This window comes from Juglans regia, chromosome 14, assembly GCF_001411555.2.
Source record: "Juglans regia cultivar Chandler chromosome 14, Walnut 2.0, whole genome shotgun sequence".
NCBI lineage: Eukaryota > Viridiplantae > Streptophyta > Magnoliopsida > Fagales > Juglandaceae > Juglans > Juglans regia.
In genome coordinates this window covers 1302966-1323479 of record NC_049914.1, presented here as the reverse complement: position 1 = coordinate 1323479, position 20514 = coordinate 1302966, and the positions used below count along the sequence as shown (strand labels likewise).

The 20514-nt window shown below is 35.9% G+C and overlaps 3 protein-coding genes across 4 annotated transcripts; 1 reads left to right on the top strand and 2 right to left on the bottom strand.

Annotated features, from left to right (window-relative positions):
* Positions 1-4553: 4553 nt before the first annotated feature.
* Positions 4554-7595, bottom strand: LOC109012310 (aspartyl protease AED3-like). Its single transcript, XM_018993872.2, has 3 exons — positions 6677-7595; positions 5382-5856; positions 4554-5232 (listed from the first exon to the last, which is right to left on the bottom strand). The coding sequence occupies exons 1-3, from the start codon at positions 7160-7162 to the stop codon at positions 4877-4879; spliced, it is 1317 nt and encodes a 438-aa protein (XP_018849417.1). The 5' UTR covers positions 7163-7595; the 3' UTR covers positions 4554-4876.
* Positions 7596-12182: 4587 nt separating this feature from the next.
* On the bottom strand, positions 12183-17146 carry LOC109012311 (hydroxyproline O-arabinosyltransferase 3-like). 2 transcript variants are annotated; one of them, XM_018993873.2, is made up of 9 exons: positions 16971-17146; positions 15480-16068; positions 14653-14720; positions 14377-14569; positions 14088-14185; positions 13904-13973; positions 13690-13761; positions 13290-13403; positions 12183-12490 (listed from the first exon to the last, which is right to left on the bottom strand). In XM_018993873.2, exons 2-9 carry the CDS (start codon positions 15897-15899, stop codon positions 12428-12430), a joined length of 1098 nt encoding a protein of 365 aa, XP_018849418.2. In that variant the 5' UTR covers positions 15900-16068; positions 16971-17146; the 3' UTR covers positions 12183-12427. The 2 variants fall into 2 exon arrangements, with proteins under 2 accessions (XP_018849418.2, XP_018849419.2); XM_018993874.2 differs by lacking the exon at positions 16971-17146 and adding an exon at positions 16870-16956.
* A 310-nt stretch (positions 17147-17456) lies between these two features.
* On the top strand, positions 17457-20393 carry LOC109012313 (NADPH:quinone oxidoreductase-like). Its single transcript, XM_018993877.2, has 3 exons — positions 17457-17760; positions 17870-18058; positions 19880-20393. The coding sequence occupies exons 1-3, from the start codon at positions 17673-17675 to the stop codon at positions 20182-20184; spliced, it is 582 nt and encodes a 193-aa protein (XP_018849422.1). The 5' UTR covers positions 17457-17672; the 3' UTR covers positions 20185-20393.
* Positions 20394-20514: the final 121 nt, after the last annotated feature.

The following is a 20514-nucleotide window of genomic DNA, read 5'->3' as shown; positions in this document are numbered from 1 at the left end:
GTTACATTTCGGATTTATTACAAAAGACTAATATGCATGAGTCTAAAACTGTGTCAACATCAATGTCAACTTCTGCAAAAATTTCGGCTCTTGATGGATCCTCCTTTGAGGATCCTCAGCTTTATCGGAGTGTTGTTGGTAGCCTCCAATATCTTTCTTTCACTCGTCCTGATATCTCCTTTGCAGTCAATAAAGTCTGTCAATATATGCACAGTCCTCGCCAATCTCACTGGCAAGCTGTCAAACGCATACTGTGTTATCTCAAACTCACCATCTCTCTTGGCCTATTTTTCTCTTCGGTTTCATCTCTTAAACTCACAGCCTTTTCGGATGCTGATTGGGCTGGTTTCCCGGATGATCGGAAATCGACAGGGGGTTTTTGTGTCTATTTTGGGTCTCACTTAGTGTCTTGGGGTTCTAAGAAACAACCGACTATTGCTAGATCCTCTACTGAAGCAGAATATAAATCAGTGGCAAATACTGCGTGTGAACTTCTATGGATACAAGCTTTATTAAAAGAATTGGAAATTTTTATTTCTGACGCACCTCATTTGTTATGTGATAATATTGGTGCAACTTATCTTTCGGCGAATCCAGTTTTACACTCACGGACTAAACATGTGGATCTTGATTATCACTTTATACGTGATCGTGTTACTAACAAAACTCTTATTGTTTCCTTTGTCCCAAGTAAGGAACAAATTGCAGACATTTTCACTAAGCCACTCTCCTCGGCGCGATTTGCACTTCTCCGTTCAAGCCTCACCATCTCATCGGTACCGCTTGAATCGCGGGGGGATGTTAGAGCACGTGAACCTACCATAGAGAATAACTCCTCATCAGCTAAGCTCAGTCCACCCGAATCTGCCATAGAGGATAACTTCTCTCCAGTTGAGTCCAGTGCGCATCTTCAACAGAATGGCACTGCCATTGCCTCTGCTGCTCGTCCACAACAACCTGCATAACAAACTCTGCCCTTATGGAATAATACGGAAACTTCTAGAATAAAATCTCTTGTGAATATTTTTGCTATCATGTGTAATTGTTCTGCTATAAATACTAGGATCATTGTACTGAGGGATGTAAGTGAGAATCACATAACTCTTTATACAAGATGATTTCATTTAGGCATTATTTCAAACACCTGTGCTACATCTATTGTTTCACTGGTTCGAACACACATTGACATTCACACGGACGAACCCAAAAAGAAACAGAAAAACCAAACAAACATGCAAAAAAAAAAAAAAACTTCTTTACTGTTCATCGTTATGGTTGATGAATAGTAATAGGGATATGCGAAAAAAAAAACATCTTTACTGTTCATTACTGTTGATGAACAGTAATAAACAGTAACAATTATAGACTCTTTTAAGTTATAAGAGCATCGACATTAGTTTCTTCAAATAACTTTTTATCTCTAAATTTAGCTAACTTTATCAATAGTTGGCCCACATTGAATTAGCCAAACACTTTTCATCCTAAATATTAGTTACAGTAAATTCATCTTTTTCTTCAAATATGAAAAGCACTATTTCATTTTCAAATTAATTGTTTATTAATATCCGTCTCTCTCTCCAGCGTCTCATTTCTCTCTCTTCTTCCCTCTTCCTCTCCCGCGTCTCCTTTCTCTGTTTTCTTCATCTATTTTTTTTTCTCTTCTTCTCTTCTTCCCTCTCCCGCATCTCTTCGTTCTCTCTCTTTTTCTAGTTTTTTTTTTTCTTTTTCTCTTCTTCTCTGTTTTTCTTCTTCCCTATTTTCTTCCCCATATGATTGTTAGACATTATAGGAGGTTATGAAAATAGAATTAATTAAAAAATAAAAATTAATTATAAAAATAAAAAATAATAATATTTTATTATTATAGAGAGTGTGATGACTAATCCAATGTAGACTTTAAATTTTGAATGATTAGCTAAAAGTGAAAAAATTACATATTCTTCAAAATTTGAAGAGTAAAATAACCAATCCAATGCTCTAAGTAGATATATTTGTATGCATCTTTTATGTCTTTTATAAAAAACATATATAATACTACGTATTGCGCTCCATCATCCCTTTTTCTTTTTTCATTTGACGTGGCCCCTCCACGTTGCATTGCTTTTAATTTTAATTTTTTTGCTAAAACACATCCCCAAGCTTGGTCTGCTTCTCCCCAACTCCATCACCCCGAGCCTCATCTCCCCTCCCCTCCATCTCAAAAGGAATCTTCAAGGTAAATTATTATTACTATTATTATTACTTTAAGCCCTCAATTTTGTTCGTCTCCCTCCCTTCCATCTCCAATCGGCAAAAGGATTTTTGTTTTTGTTTTTTAACCCTCCCCAAAGAAACAAAGAAAAAATTATAGAGATCGTTGTACATATATTGTGGATTCCTGGCTATGCATTTGAGATCCGACTGCTTTCAGAGAATAACTACTTGAAACTCAAGAAAGGCTCTTGGTTTCCACTAATAAATTTGATCTAGTGCTTCAACATTGTTTAGCCCAAATTGGCTCGTCCAATCATTGAAACTCTGACTAGCAAAGCAGGAGAACTTGGCCGCCCTCTCTGCAAACCCAGGATCAGCAGAGAATTCTACCACACTGGAACTCAAAAGCATTGATTTTTCCAAATGGGTAAGTTTTCTTTTATCAGGTGATCCGTCCTAGGCACATTTGGCTTAGGAGGAGAATACAGAGGTGTACTATAACAAGAAGTGTTGGCACTGTTATTTTCACCAGAGTTGCTAATGTTTTCCAACTTTCCAATCAACTCCCTTGTCATTTTGAAATAACTCGTTCTCCATGGAGAAGCAAACAAATAAATAAATAAAAGAGGCTAAAATCCAACAAAGTTGAGGGCTTAAAATTGAGGTTAAAAAAAATATATTACCCTAGAGATTCCTTTTGAGATGAGATGGAGGGGAGGGGAGATGGGGCTTGGGGCGAAGTAGATGGGCCATGGGGCTGGGTAGAAGGAGACCTAGCTTGGGGGATGTGTTTCAAAAAAAAAAATAAATAAATAAAAGTAGTGCAACGTGGAGGGGCGACGTCAAACGGGATGAACGAGTGGAATATGTAGCATTATCTTTTTTATAAGTAATGTGGAGAAATATGGGAATTTGTGACATTTTTTGCAATAAAAATGATTATTTATGATGAAAATAAATTTATTTTAACTGAAAATAATCATTTTACTAGAAATAACTGATCGCAAATAAATAATTTTCAAGCCTTCAACCTGTGGACAAGTACTCTTAATTAAGACACAATACATCCAGTTTGATCATCATGTAGGTATACAGAATGATCTGGCTCGAGAAACACAATTTGAAACTTTTTTTTAATGGTTTTGAATCCAACATTCACATCCGCAGGTTTACACTTTACACTACAACTTTCTACACATGATATGATGTTTTTTTACTTGATCTATGTGCCTGAAATTTCTGACCTTTACAAACTCGTATCTATCAATATCATTTTTCATGTGTTTAACGTTCGCCAAGTCAAAGTTAACTTATGCAGACCAAAGCATAAATATTTCCTGATCTCGCAAATATATATTCACAAGACCCAGGCATGCAGATACTAATATGTCCGTACTGATCACGATTACGGTTGCAATGTCATCAGGGGATCCCGATTACTACTACGTGTATCGATCCTGAGACATAATTTTATCACCTTTTGAAACATGAGCTCGAAATGTCTGACTGCTGCACGCACATGATCTGTTGATGTTATTCTCATATTTACCGAGATAAATGTGCTCAAAGCACGAGAGTAGGAAAGAGGTTTAAAAGAAAAAAAATTATATTTATCATTTTCACATAATACAACATCATATATTATTTTTTTATTTTTTTCTCCTATTAAATGTGTAATATATAAATAATAAGTAGAAAAAATTAATTAATTGAGGAAGAGAATAAAAAAAAATATATTGTATAAGAATGATGAGTAACAATAAGGCTGCCGTTGCCTCGTGACTCACATGAGGAGACGAGATAAACATCCTCTCGATTTTTAACGTACATAGAACATTTTGTGTAGTTAAAAATATGAGTAATACTACATATAGTCATGGAGTGCGTAAGTATTGTGTAGTTATTTTGAAAAAAAATAAAAAAAAATAATTTCTTTTCATGTAAATTTTGTATTTATGTATTTTTTTTACAGCGAATACACGGCATTTACATATTTATGATTGCAAGTATCATTTCTCTAAAAATATTGAATGTTTAATAATTTAGCGTTATACTTTCAAACTTCAAATAATTATTTTTTTAAAAAAAAAAATTGATATGCTTTTATCACGACAACATGTATCACTTCTACCGCTCGATGTTTTCTCAACATGTATCATTAGCAGATGCATTTACCATCACAAAACATTCTTCACTAGCAGATGCATTTACCATCACAAAACATTCTTCACTAGCAGATGCATTTACCATCACAAAACATTACAACACACGTCATTTATTGGTTTTATATATATATATATATATAAATTCAGAGAGGAAAAACAAAAACAAAAACAAATTGACCGCAAAACATTTGGAAGTCGTGCAAAATACAACCCGTGACTATGTAAGTGATGAACAACCTAAATAAAGACAAATTAAGATGGATACAGAGAATCCGTGACGCACCCCCACCACAAAACTACAAAATGACACTTCAATATGGACCAGCTTGTACCTACTCATCCACCCCTTTTAAACACGTACGGTTAATAGCAAACCTTATAACTTATTAAAAAAATAATACTAATACCTTAACTTAGAACTAAACCCGCGCAGAAAGCCAAATACATTACTTAAATGGGTACCAAGATGACATGAGCATGAGCTAAGGACATGGCATGGGAACCCAACAAGCTATAGATTAGGTGCAGAGCTCACGAGCCACGCCAAGCCTCGAATTGGGAACGTCGAAAAGCACACGGTGGTTCTGTTGTTGCATGTTGGCTATCACATTGAGCACCGAGTTCACGTTGTCGGGAGCGGCTGCCATTGCTAAACATGTGGTGCTGCCAGCTGTGCTGTGGATCAGTATGTTGTCTGGTGGTAGTGTCACATTCATGCCTGAGAACATGAATGTTATTGTGGGCGCAACAATTGGGTCCGAGTAGCATGTGTCGAAGCCACCTAGGGATGACACTCCTGCCTTATTCACACGCCTTCGGAACTCGTCTCTCACGGCTATATACGCCGGCTGGACTAGCCTGGTGAAGACAGTGCCTGATCCAAGCCAAAAGAATTTGTCATGTTCATGTCAAGATTTTGAACATCCATTTTTTGAGCATGTGACTGACTTGAGTAATGGAGCAAGTGTCAAGATACATAATAAAATATCATGCACAAATTGTTTGAGTACATCAAAAATTTACCAGAATCAATGATGGTCCCTGCGCCTGTCGTGGGATTGAACGCCAATGCATCAGCCGGAATGTCCACGATTCTCCGACCAACCCTAATTGCAATTAAGTTCACATAGTACAGTGATGATCTTCTAGGGTTTTTGAGCAAGGGAGTGTACTTGATCCTCTTGGGCTGCCCAACAGGGCCGAGCCTCAAAGACCCAGAAAAGTTGAGGGACTTGAAACTAGGCAAGCAGTAAGAAAATGTGGATTGGTAGAGGTTTTGGGTCTGGGATAAAAGAGAGAGTGGCCCTCGGCCGAGACCCAAGAGGCCCTGTGGTGGAGCTGAGCTGCCCGTGACTTTCTGTATGCAGCCGAAGGTATAGTCAGGAACAGAGTCAGTAGCTAGGGTGATGTTGTCCTGGGACAGGTTAGCCGCTATGGTGGAGCCGCCGTAGGTCAAGTTGAAACTGCATGCACTGCCACCGCAAGTGGGGTTGGGTACCTGAAAAACAAAGTTATTCACCCGTGAACTTTGCATCGGTCACATCACACACAAAAAAAAGAAGAAAATTTTCAACTAACAATAAGGTTGTTAGAGACGTAATTATGAAAAAAGAAAACTGCAGAATAGCACCGCTCAAAGTTGAAAAAGGAAAAAGAAAGCGCGTGGGACCTTGTGGATTAGCATCAACATAGAATTTATTTTGACAACAGCTTAATTTGGATCATTTTGTCAACTAAAAATTCACATCCACCAATCATTGTTAGAGACGTAATTATGGGAAATGGATCTTATATTGGACCCATCTCCATTTCTGGCTGTGGACTAGCTGTGGCCATAGAAGAAAACTCACGAGAATGAATGGATCATGTACCAAAACCTCAGACAAACAAGGGTAAAACCAAAAGGTTTCGATTTACTCAGCAATCTTAAGGATTTTCCTTGTTAGTGGGAACCTAAACTCTTCTAATTTGCGAGGGAATATATAGGAAACAAAGTTGAATCACATTCATCTAGGACCAATATTTATAATAGCTTACAACAAAAGGTGGCTTGATTGATAGATCTTACTTTGTAGAGAGAACTTGTACCGTTCATAAGGATCACAGATCAGAGTAATTATTATATATTTTTAGAATACATGATCTTTCACCATATTATAAGATGTCACGTTAATTTAAAGTGTTGCTTATATAGTCATTTTTAATCCCATACATATAGTGATTGAAGCAGAGTATGAATACTCGAGATACTTAATAATTTTCCACAAATTAAGCCAACTGTTAACAGCAATTATGTAATAAAGCAGTACATCACGTACCTGCTTGCACTGAGCTACTTCGCAACCAAGGGTCTTGAAGGTGGTGGATTTATCAGAGGCAAACAACGTCGATGATGGGCACCCAACACAGCCACTGCAAGGTATCCAAGCAGCATCATTGCTAGTGTCCATGGCCAAGAGAAATGTCTGAGCTGGTGTCCCAATCTTGGCCCTGACAATATACGTGGGGCTCTGTATGATTTGCCGGCCGGAGGCAATCGGCACAACAGATTTGCGGGCCACAAGACTCGACAGGTACTGGAGCCTGGCCTGGTCCTTGACCTGCATTTGGAGCACACTCTCATCCCATGAGAGTGGCTTTGAGGGCTTGAATGGGGAGCATGGGCTGTAAACGTGGAAGATCTGGAGGGTTGAGCCGTGGTCCGCTGTCTCGCATTTGGGGTTGAGCCCTTGGGCAAGGGAAACATAGAGGAGGGTTACTGCTAAGACATGGGATACTAGAAATAGGGTTCTCATAGCAGCCATGGCTACTTGGTGATCAGGGCGAGTTGGCTATGATGGTTTATTGTGATCAAGAGAGAAAGTGTATATATAGCTGTAATAGTGTCTGTTTTCTTTTTATTCGATTTTATATTTTGAAGTGGGGATGAAAATTAGTAGAATTCTGTAGCGAGTGCGTAGTTTGCTTACAGACTGTATTCCATCTGCTTTTGTTGAGACTGGCCCTCCCGTGCCTCTGTCACGTTCAACTTATGGATGGATGATATTTTTCCCTCTCCCTCTCCCTCTCCTTATTTGTCGATTGATTGAGAGAGAGAGAGAGAGAGAGAGAGAGAGAGAGAGAGAGAGAGAGAGAGAGGAACTGAACGCGAGGATTGGTAATTTTGATAGCCTAGATGTGTTAGAAATGATAATGCAAAGATTGAAGTAGAATGAAAAGTATGGCCACCTTGAAATGGTAGTAAACAATGTCAACTTACAAGAATATTCTGATTTGTTAAAAACGCCACTCATATTATTAATTGTTAGACGTACAGAGCATCATTTGTGTTCTAGCTCGCTGTCTCTCCTGAAAACTGAATAAGTGGACAAGGACAATGAGACTTCTATTTCATGTGTTGCTACAGTGTAAATTCTAATGATTATTATTTATTAAAGTTAAGATCTTTATCAGATTTACATAATTTTAGAAACCCAAAGAAGATGGAAAGGTATAGAGAGAGAGAGAGAGGAGATTCTCTTTTTGCCTGTTTGCATTATGGGGGCTTTGTTTATTTTCTCCCATTCACACTAATACAATCTCTTAATGCTAGGAATATGGAAAACCAAAAGAAAGCAAGCAGAGCCCAGCTGCCAAGTGCCGTCAAGCTCAGCTCTTATAATAGTCAATTATCTTGCAGGAATCACTGGAACTTTGTCTTTTAAGTCACGGACATTGCGGTCATAGATGAAGTTTGCATGTGATACTTGAACTCCACGCCAAAACCCAATCTAACCCTACCCAGAATGCAAACGCTAAACTTGGGATTTGATAGATCATAGATCTTTCCGGCCAGATACTCATCTAAATCTTTACCACTAAGCTAGTTAATTGAGAAGATAGCAACAACCGTCAAGCTGGCTCAGAATTTAAAGTCAAATTCCAATTCTAAGAATGTTGTCTGATGTTTTACTATCACCCAATATTGTAGTTGCGGTACTGTAGATCATGTGAAGCCCCCCGATCACGTCTTTTACATTGTTATTTTTCAAAAAAAAAAAAAAAATTACGAGTTGGATGATTTTACCAACTATTTGGACAAATAATTTTGGGATGTTTACCATTAGAGTAAATATAATGAAAATGATTTAGAAGTGGTTTGGATTCAGAGATGAGTTGAAATGCGTTGATATAGTTTGTGAATAGTAAAATAAAAGTTGAATTATTTATTATATTTTGTGTGATAATTTAAAAAAGTTATTTTGAGATTTGAAAAAGTTAAATTATTTATTATATTTTGTATGAGAATTTGAAAAAATTATAATGATAAGATGAGATGAGTTGAGGTGTGTTGAAGTGAGTTTGAATGCAAACAAGGCCTTAGAGAGATTCCATGAAAATAAATCCATAAATCAACATTGTTTGATACAGTACGTTAGATTATAAATCTATTTTTATTATAAAGTAGATATGATGTATCATATAAAGACATGTTAATTTGTAGGTTAACTTTTGTGAAATCTCTTTATAGCTATATCACTTCTCAAATATATAATAGAAAATAATTGATATACAATTCTTTCTATAATTTTTTTAGTATTATGTTTTAAATGGAATAATGCATTTTTGTAGCTGTAACTATTTATTTTATGAAAATGTCTTCCAACTAAAACAAAGTTATAGAAATGAATATTATGTCTATATCATTACTCAATCTAATTGACATAATTAAGAATTCCGTTTCATCTTTTAACTAAAGTCCAAATCAAAAGGAGATTCCATGTTATAAGTAATTAAAAGACTATGATTCATACGATATTGGTAGATTCCACGGACTACATGATTTTCATCAGTAACAACGTCTAACACGCATTACAGGCTGCAGCTAAGCTGATCATTAATTACTTTAATTTAAAAATGATAATAATATTTAAATATTAAATATTAAAATTTTCTGTAATGCAAAACAAATATGAATATTGTTTTGATTAAGAATATCTAGTACTATAACAATTTGAAAGAGAATTTAATTTTTTTGTAAATAAAATATTATCTGTTATTCGTATATATATTTCTTTTAATACTTTATTATGAAAATAAATAAGGTCATCGATATCAAAACAACATCATAATTTATAAAATATTCAAGAGTAATATATTATCATTTTGTCATTTTTATTCTAATTTTATTATTGTTTGGAAATTTTGTATATTTTGAATAAGATTTTTTTTAGTGAAACTTCTATATTTATTGGTTTTATTTTTTATTTTTACTAAATTTTATCATTTAATATTGATTTTATTTTAAGAAAAAAAAAATTAATCTTTTATGCTATATTTTTTTATAATTTATTTTTTAAAATCATAATAATTTTTTGTTTTATTTTTTTTTGAAAAGCCTACTCAGTTTTAGGCGGTGGCCTTAATTGCGTACCCTTTGAGCCGGCCCTGATCAATCTTTCATGAAAAAGGCACTTTTTTATTTATTTATTATTCCTTGAAACAAGGATCGATCGACAAGGACGTCTAGTACTGACCAACACGTGAACTCGAGAAATTTTTGAGAAAAAAATGTAGAACAAGACGAGCATTCATCATCACAATCTTTGCATATTAATTATTATTTTTATTTAATAATTTATAATAATTGAATATTACGATTCACAGAACGAAAGTACTTATTCACTGACTTATCTGAAAGAATCTTTCTTTTTTTTTTATAATGGCCAAGTCCTTACTATGTGGGATTTTGTTTGCATTATTAAGCACATTGCATGGAGTTGCTATATAGAATTATATCCCCTCTCTCCTTTTGTCTTGATATAGGGTTTCCTTTTTGGTTTTGGACTGTGGCAGCGAGATCTACAGCAAGGCAAGCACAGATCTTTGTGATGGAACCTGGAACCGGAATTCTGGAAACAGTGAGCTGAGTAGCAGGTGGCTTAATTAAATGCAGATCATGCAAAGCAAATCGCCGCATGCATGCAGTAAATAGACCGCTTGGAGAAAAGCTTAATTTTCTGAAAAAAGTGGTAAAAATAGGGCAGTAGTAGCTGTTACGTACTTGCGCGGAAACAAAGAACTTTAGATTCAGGCAAAAGCACTATGATCCAAAAAATATTGAAGAAAGTACGAAAATAGAAGAGGTTTTATATACAAAAGCATTATGATCTACAAAAAAATTATATAAAAGTAACATCATAAGTTGATGTGACTTCATCTAATATGCGTTAGATCTATTTTATAATAAAAATAACTTTACAATTTAAAGAGTCACATCAAATCATGTCAATTTATAGAATTAATTTTGTATAATCTATTTGTAGTTAAAATATTTTCCTTTTCTATGTGAAAGCAGGTTAGCGGGGCCCATAGCGGAGAACGGGCCCTCGTTGCCCACCCCTACCCTTTCCTCCAAAGTGATGGGTGTAGCATGTGTGTAGCATGTGTGTTTTGTATGAGTTTTGTTGTGTACGCATGCACAAGGAAAGAAAGACGTACAATGGTCCAAAATCTTCAACAAAGTGTGAGAATAGAAGAGATTACTTGGAAGTGATAAGTTTATCGTGTAGCATCATCTGTGACGTCTTGGATGAGTCTTGTTGTGTGGGTATCATGAACTTGTCCAGAATTTTTTTTTTTTTTTTTAAATTATTGTGGTTATTATTCTAATATATAATGTTTGCTTTCTAACGTTCGACTCTACTCATACCATGTGCTGTGTACATTGATACCAAAAACATTTCAGGCAATGAATCCGTCTGTCCAAGGAGAAATTGCGCATGATTTTTCTGTCTATTATTCTTAGTTGATGCCTAATGTTCTAAATAAATCTTTATTAAATATTTAATCTACAAAATTATTTAAAACATATCACACCAATTAATGAAAATAGAATTTTATTACAAATCACTGTTCACATCACACACTCTATTCCTATAATAATTTATAAGGTGTAAGGATATTTTTTATAAAGTATATGGATGTTTTTTTATAAGATGTAGAATGTAAAATGATAAATAATAATTAATTTTTTCATAAAATTACTGCATAGTTTACGTTTGGCCGACAAACACTCGCAAGCTCACCCACGCCTTACTGGTCTTGATGTCACCCATCGTCATATCACGTCATGGGTGTGGTTAATCTTATCCTACGTGAAAAGGCCACCCATACCAATCTCAAGCACAAACCTTTGCCCAACTTTCGTCATAATTTATACTATATTTTAACTTTACGATTTTGGTGACCAAAATTTTTTTTTTTTTTTTAAAAGACTAATGTTAGAGAGAAGTCATTGTAGTATTACATAATTTACACTCGCTGCATATCTATTTCTAATTGATTATTTTTAACACTCATTTAGAGAGATATATAATCTAGATAATGCCACACCATGTATATAAAATGAATACTCTCAATAGTAATTTCTATCTATATTTATTAGAGTGAGAGAGTGAGAGAGAGAGTTGCTTTTTCGTATTTAAGTGGGAATACAACATTTTTCCATCAACAAATTCAAACGATTTGAACCAGCCAAACTGGGAGTGTTCCATTCAACAATCTAGACCCACTGACAAGTAGATCAGTTTGAAGATTTCTTTCCAAGAAAATTGCATTCCCTAATTTGTGATTTAGATAGGAAATCCTATAATTTCGCCATAATAAATTATACAAAAGTTATCTCATAAATTGAAATTATTTGATATGATTTATTAGATCGTAAAATTATTTTTATTGTAAAATAAATTTAATAAATAACATATCAGTTTGTAAGATTATTTTAACATAATCCATTTGTAGATATAACACTTCTCTTTGAAGTAATTATAGCGGAGAACAATATTGTATCAGGTCAACCAAATACAGTGGTTGTATTTGCCAAAGATCCAAAGAAAAGCAGCAGTACCATCTTCTTTATTTTCTGTTTATGATGTTATATTTCATACTTGGGAACATTTAACGTGGGGTCTGTGTGATGCATCACAGATTTTTTTTTTTTTTTTTGGGGGGGGGGGGGGGGGAGGGTACAAAGAGATAAAAAAATTTCCTTTTCTCAAAATCAGAGTTCCGTAGGGGGTACCAAACATCTACTGTGTATCCCAATTAAGAATGTTTGCAGTTGCTTCATTCACCATCTTAACAAGGCTAACCTGTCAGAAGAAAAACGCAAAGAGCAAATACTTCTCTGGAGTCATAATTGCATACACAAAGGCGAAAGAAGTACATGAATTCATAATATAGTATAGGAAATAGACTTGTCAAATACATACTCTACATTTCCTAATCCCAAGGATGAAGTTTTCCTAGTTGAGTGTGTGTTTATATATATATCAACTGGTTCCAGCAATCTCTACATATTGCATTACAGACTAGTCCCAATCAAGCTCTCAGTATTCGACAGCTAAACAACCTGTATGGCACGCAATTCTCCTAATAAACCATAGCCCGTGGGTCAACTGTTTCCCAAAAATGTTTTATTGGTTGTGTACCACCCTCTTTACTGTGACCACCCAACATCCACTTCAAGTTCTAGAATTTTTTCCAATCTATGTGATTATTGCACTTTCAGCCAGCATAGGCTACAAATGAAGGAAGGGGGGAATAAATCAACAGTGGCAAAAGTGCCACTTTGAGCAGTGGTGGCCATCTCCCCTCTCCTACAGTTTAAGTTAGGAAAAAATGGCCAAAAGTGTAAGATAAAGGAGTGACGTGGGAAAAAAATAGCAGTCACCACATGAGAGGATTGAAAAAGAGAAGGAGATCATATATGATCATTATTGCCGCATGTGCTTAATAACCAAACACACAAACATGTGAGAGTGCATTGTCAGAAACACTACTGGATGGATGACAGATATAATGGAGCAAGCAGGCCAGCAGCTTAGACTGAGAAATCTGCTACCTAGCAAGATTCAATTGAGCGAATACTTAAAACTAATATAGACATACCACACTTTCAGGGACACCCGGAGGGGGCAAGGAGAGGTTCCTTGGTGGAGGTCCACGTAGATGTGACCTCTTGTCAAATCGCCACTCTCCGATTTTCCCATATGTCAGCTCACCCTGAACACCAAGATTTCAGATAGTTCTTTGTATAAATTAAAATAGTGGGTCTCAGCTAATAAATAACACAGCTGATGAGGTGATTTAGATTATCTGAATTGATCTATGAATAATAGTATTTTGTAGATCTCATTGAGATGTATTTGAATGTATAAAGTAGGTTGAGGTGAGTTTAACTTTTTATAAAAAGTTGAAAAAGTAGTAGATCTCATCAACGATTGATTTGAAATGGATTGAGGTGATATAGCATATAACCATGACCAAGAAAAATGGGAGGAAATAATACCTTCAAGTTGTAGTCACATCCATAAGTGTAATGAATAATGAACTTTTTTCCAATTTCCAAATCCCAAGGGGGCTGAAAAAATCACACAAGGGAAAGCTTCTAAGAAGAGATTCAATATATGCATATATAAATGTTGTATCAGGAACTTGCTGAAAATCCATGCAAAACCGGAAATCAACTGTGATACAAATAAATTTCCTAAAAAGAGACATACCTGCAGCATGAAGTCTTTCCGAAGAATATGCTGCACACCGTGCAAAGCAGAAGCCACAGCATAGCCATACCTGGCTTCAACAAAGGAAACAGAAGTACTATACAAGTCCATATTGAAATAAAACTTTCTGCCACCAACTTTGCAAAGTGAACCCAACCAAAAGACAATTATATTCAACGCTTACATTTCCAAAACCCATCCAAAAGTTTTATCAGTCTCCGGGTCATCTTTCATTCTCAAAGAGACATTCATCCATGTAGGAGCAATCTTCTCCAACAAATCCTGAACAACAAGATGAATTGATCCACAAACGAAAATTCATTTTCCGCTGGGTAAATAAAATAAAATCCATAGGTGAAAGGAAATTATCAACAAAAAATCAACAATCCCATACAAGATTAACTTGGGAAAAGCTAGTGTTATTACATGGCTGACCCATATTTTAGTAGGTCATCTGGCAAAAAGAGTTTTACCTTCTTGATAATTACAGGAGAATTGCCAATCGGATCAACATTTTTCACAGGGCCTGGATAGAACTTCCGTATAATTTTCTCATGCTGGTCTGGCTTAATGTAGAAAAATGGAAAGGCAGCTGGATATCCGCCATGTCCCAAATTTGGTAGTGGCTTTACAAATATGTGATCCGGCTCTGCCATCAAAATGTATCTGCACCATAGTAGACAAACAGCCTTTTAAACCTTATGCAGGTATGTAACCTCATTTCAGATCCATAAATTTACGGAACTCACTCTTCCTCTATTGTAGCCTTTTCCAGCCATTGCACAAAGGCCCATGGTCTGTTTAAAACAATGTATCCCTGAGACATATATGAAACTTATGTCAATAATGTACATGTTTAAACAATCACAATCAGACATAAATTCATTACCTCCACAGATCTGATCAACAGAGAAAGATGATAAGAATATTTAAGCAGACTTTCCAACCAATAGGTTATAAGGACATAAACAAAACCACATGTATAGAGATGCAAGGTTTATACTTCATATGTGAATCTATCTTTAGTTGCTCGGTGTTTGCAGCAGTTATGGAAGGGAATGCAATGTTCAAACAAAGTCAATAAGGAGTTTAAACACAAATTATTTAAAAAGCTAAAAAGTTGTTAGAACTCCAACAATACTATTACTCCATAAAATGCCACGTGAACAAGTCATGACATACAGGCAACTTACTTGAGCACATAGGACTAAGTAGCATGGTTAAAAAGTTTAAGTCTATTCCAACTAAGTTTTTTTATTTTTATTTTTTATAAGTAAGAACAACACATCTTTACCACTGCTATTCCAACTAAGTTCATGTTAAGATATTTTAGAATTAGAGAAATTATTCAAGAAAGCTGGTCACCATGATTATCACACATACCCCATACTAAAGTCTTGCTAATGAGAACATGATATGGTGCAAAACATGTACAAAAGAAGGTGACTCCTAAAAATATGTTTTACATAGACAGGATGTAGGCTAAGATCTTCAAACCCAAAAAAAAAGGACAGGAATTATAGAACAAAATCAGAAATTAAGCAGCTGAAAATTATAGAATTGCAAGAAATCTCACCCTATCCATTCCAGCAGGAAGAGGATCAACCACAACAGTAGGAATCTCATCCATCAAGTTGTCGGGATTTCCTGAATGCAAAATCCGAGTGAACCCTCCCATCTCCGATCTTGGCAAGTCCTTCTGCTTCTTGTACCAGAAGTACATAATGCGACACTGCCATTTGTTGTAAGGAGCATCAGTGGCTGTTAATGCAACATGGAAGAGTAGCTTGGCATTCTTCGGTTTCCTCACATCCTCTGGCATCTCAATAATGGGGTCAAATGATAATGCACCATCCGTATCAACAGGTGCCCATTTCCCTAAAGATCTATGGTCAAATATCATTGTTAACAAATTATATGTTGCAAAGAAAACCCCAAGAGACAATATTATCAGCAATATTGGTGAAGCTCGTCCCATGGTCTTCCTTCCACTCATACTAGTTAAAATAGTATCAAAATCCCAAATATCCCTAGCTCATAAGAGCACAAATTTCATATTCAAAACAGCTTCAAAACGAGACCCCTCAATTCCATTAAACTTTTCCCAATTTCCAGCTACAAAATGATGAATCCACAGAATCCAACGATATTTAGCAGCAAGAAACCTGTAGTAAAACAAGGACAGAAGTTAATATGATGCATGGCAAACTAAGGCATAATAGGTTCACCTTTGTTCTAGAGGAAAGATAATTTTGAACCAGAAACAAGCAAAATTTTCATCAGTCAGATTCAAAAATATACAAATATAGACCTATTAACCCATCCCAACTCCAATTCAACTTCCAGTAGATTTGAATTACCAATAAAAACCGTAATCTACTCAAAAGTGAGGACAGAACGTCAAATTGAAATCATCAAACCATCCCTTCCTATAGAATCTATAAATAAAATTTTCACAACAAAATGATGGAAATGTTTATATTAAAGATCAATACGTTGAAAAGGACTTATCAAACCTATAAGATCCATTACATGCCCCAAATTCGCCACTAAGTCCAAACAAAAATGCAGTCACACAAAACGGTTCTCCGTAGTTTAGGAAAGAACCAGAAAATTCAAAGGCTTCCAAAGCTATATACAGACATGTGGAAGTCAAATTAAATGCCAAGTTTAAAATAAGTAAATAAAAATAGAAAGGGAAGAATTGAGCTGCTGAAAATTGGTCATAAACTCGAATCAAATACAACTAAACAAAAATTCATTAGATGAATTCACATAAAAATCGAACTAAAAAAAAAATTAACGAATTCCGAGTCAAACTAAATTGAGACGTCAAAGTAGAGGAAAAAAAAACAAGAGAGAAAACAAATTGCGAAAGCTCTACCGAAAAAGTCCATATGGGTACCCGCGAAAGCTTCAGAAATCACCAAAAATGAACAAAGAACAAACAAACAAACAAACAAAACCTGAAACGTAAACGAGCGCTGAGTTGAGGAAACTCAGGATGATATTGAGTGTAAGAGCAATAGCATTGAAGAAAATGATGTTGCACTAAGCATTTTATTACCAGACGTGGATGCTAAGGAGAGGAGTGACCCTTGACGTGTGCTCAGAGGCAGAGAGATTCGAAGACGGGCTTCGGATCCATGGACTGACTAGATTTGGAAAGTGGGTCTTCTTCCCGGTGGAGGGGGTTTCTGACCTTTTAAACCATGTACTTGTGATGGGTTGTTTGGTCAAAGCATGGGATAATGGACTTCTTAGGATTTGTTTGGTTATTCTTTGGTGATTCAAGGTGAAATTATATTTGTGTTAAAAATTAAATAAAATATTATTATAATATTATTTTTATTTTAAAATAATATATATTAAATAGATTAAAATATATATTTAAAAATTGAATGTATCAAATAAATTGAAATATATTTAAATTTTTTTAATGAATCCTGTTTGAGATGGATTTCACGGCCTAACGTACCCATGGGCCGCCTCCGACATTTCTAATTCAAACCCAATCAGCCTTTGAGTTTGACCCATTCTCCTACTCTGCTGAAGATCAAACTCCATTCTCCACTCATCGAATGGCATGCATACACGCTCACAAATCAACCTTCTCCTCCCTTCACATGAATCTCATCCCCCAGCCGTTCACTTAGAAATATGATATTTTTTACAAGGGACAAAGCTCTGCCCGCCTGGCTGTATATACTCTCCCTCTCCCTCTCCCTCTCCCTCTCCCGGATACACAGGACATTGCAAAGGGAGCGCGATGGCGGCGTCGAAACCGCTAATTAAAGTGGCTGCTCTTTGTGGGTCTCTTCGTAAAGGATCCTACAACCGAGGCCTCATTCGTTCCGGTACTCCTCTCCCACTGTGCTTCGCATTCTTTTGGGTTTCCCTTTTTTTGTTTTGTTATTGGTATTCGGGCTTTGATCGGGTGTGGCTGGTTGCCGGTTGGCTTCATAGCAATCGAGCTAAGCAAGGGAATCGACGGCCTCCATATCGACCACATAGACATAGCGCCGCTGCCGATGCTCAACACTGACTTGGAAGTTGATGGAACATACCCGCCGGCCGTCGAAGCTTTCCGCCAGAAGGTAAAAGCGGCCGATAGCATCCTCTTCGCCTCTCCCGAGTACAACTACTCCGTCACCGGTACTTCCTTCCTTTGTCGCATTATTTTTTCGTTTTACTTGTCTATATTCGAGGGAAGAAGCGCCTGTGATGTGATACAGGCAGAATATTCTGTGATATTGTTTGTGCAAAGAAGCTAAACTTGATTGCTATGTAATCAAGTTGTCTACCTATCAAAAAATCAAGTTGTTAAATGTCACTTAAATCTTGATATTTAAATGAATTTTCAATTGAGATGCTATTGTCTAGAATCTTTTGTTAGTGTGCTGTTTACGAAAAGGAATTAAAGATGGAGCAGAAAAATGGCTGGGGACACAACAAGCAATATGGAACCTTGTTCTTCTTTTTTTTATCTTGTGGTTGTAAAAATGGTGCCCTGTTCTTAGGGATAATGGGTTGAGGTTGCAAGTGGGGCCAGTCTGAACTTGGCATCAATAACGACTCAAAACTGGAAGTTGAATAGTTGACTTCAGTTTGGATTTTTATATTTTATTTGCATGGAACCAGCTTTCATTGCCAATTGACACGGCCGATCTTGCATTTTATGTTGCTACAACTGGCCCTTAATTGTTATCATTGTTGTTATTGCTGCTACTGCTGTTATTATTATAGCGATGGTGGTGGTGGGGTCATTTTATTGCATTTTAAGATTGCACAAATTCTTTTAAATGTTATATTACGCTGTATTTATTTTGGTATGCCTTGGGCAGGATGTCCAATCTGTTTGCAGGAAGCAGGACGTGGTGAACAACTAATAGAAATGTTATCAGGATCGTTTTCAACCTTGAACTGAAACAACAAACAAATGGAAAGTTTTTAGAAAATATTTTTACTAAAAACATGTTATAATGAAGTCTCAATCTAACTCAACTAAGCCTTAGTCCAACTGGTTGGACTTAACTCCACAAATCGGTTTTCAACATCATCTGTGTTTGTGTGTGTACATGTCTTACAGAGAAAAAAGGAATTATACGTTCTGTAGAAATCCAATGGTTCAAGTGATGAAATTGAAAAAAGAAATGAGTGAAGGAGCTTTAACATGGTGGAAGTTTGTTTTTTGGACAAGTTTGTGAATTCTTTCCCACTGTCTACCTTAAAAACCCTTCCTCCAAATATCTCATTGATGTTCTTTGTAGAGCCAATATGGTCAGCACTGTTTTACCCCTTTGACGTTGATTACTCTAGAAAAGTTCAGATTGATAGATTCTGTACCCTCGGTTGAAAGTTTATACATGTAGCTAAATAGTTAACTAGTGCGATCATTAAGAAAAGCTGGTGGCGAAGACTGCTTGTGCATGCTTGCTTGTGTCTGAGTAAGAGTGAGACAGATGCTATGAACTATTCTTAATTAATGGAGCACTTTGTTGAGCATCAGCTATTGCTTCTTTGATATGCTGCAATGTGATGTAATCCTCTTCATCTTGTTTTCTGTTGCTGATTTCAAAATGATTAGATAGTCATTGGCATCCCTAGACTTGTCAAAATTCTCTTTTCCCTTGGCAATTGTTAGGATTTATAATATACATATACAGGTTCCAGATACAAGGCTGATCGTTACTTGTATGCATACTTTGCAAAAATAAAGTCCTTTAGTTTTGAATGTATTATAGGAAAAATTGAATAAAATATAAATTTATAAGAAGATAGTGGAAGTTTCTAAATATGTATAATAATACTTTGAATACAAGACTTTCCCTTGTATGGATGGCCTAAATTTAGGGTTGGGTTGGGGGGTGTGTTGGGAGAGAAATCAGTGTCTGTGGCAGAAGCTGCTAGTCTGATATCCAGTGTTTGCAACTTGTGCTTTCATTTTGGTAACACTTTCTCTCCCCACTGTACCAGGACCTCTGAAGAACGCGATTGACTGGGCATCTAGACCACCAAATGTTTGGGCTGATAAAGCTGCTGCGATTGTAAGTGCTGGAGGAGGTTTTGGTGGGGGACGGTCACAATACCACCTTCGCCAGACTGGAGTTTTTTTAGATCTTCATTTCATAAACAAACCTGAGTTTTTCTTGAACGCATTCCAACCTCCCGCAAAGTTTGACAGCGATGGAAACTTGATTGATGCATCGGCTAAGGCGATTTTGAAGCAAGTTCTTATATCCTTGCATGCATATACATTGCGCCTTCAAGGCAAGCACTGAAATATTGTTTGATTCAGCATGTACTTTGCTGGCATTACGGATTCCTGATTGTGTGTTGCAAGATGGGTAGTTGACATGCGGATTGTCTTTTATATTTGCTATTTTGTTGCTTGCAGTAGAGTGAAGCAAGCAATAATATATCAACTTTCTCTCATGTCGTGTCGGTTTCTTATGAATATTTATACCAGCTTGGTTTCTCTTTATCTTGATCAAGGGTGGTTAAAAACCAGTACCAATGCTGCTTATATAACTGTAGATTTAACACATGGGGATCAAACGGATACACATTAACAAAACTATAGACTTTAAACATGGGATCAAATGGCATAA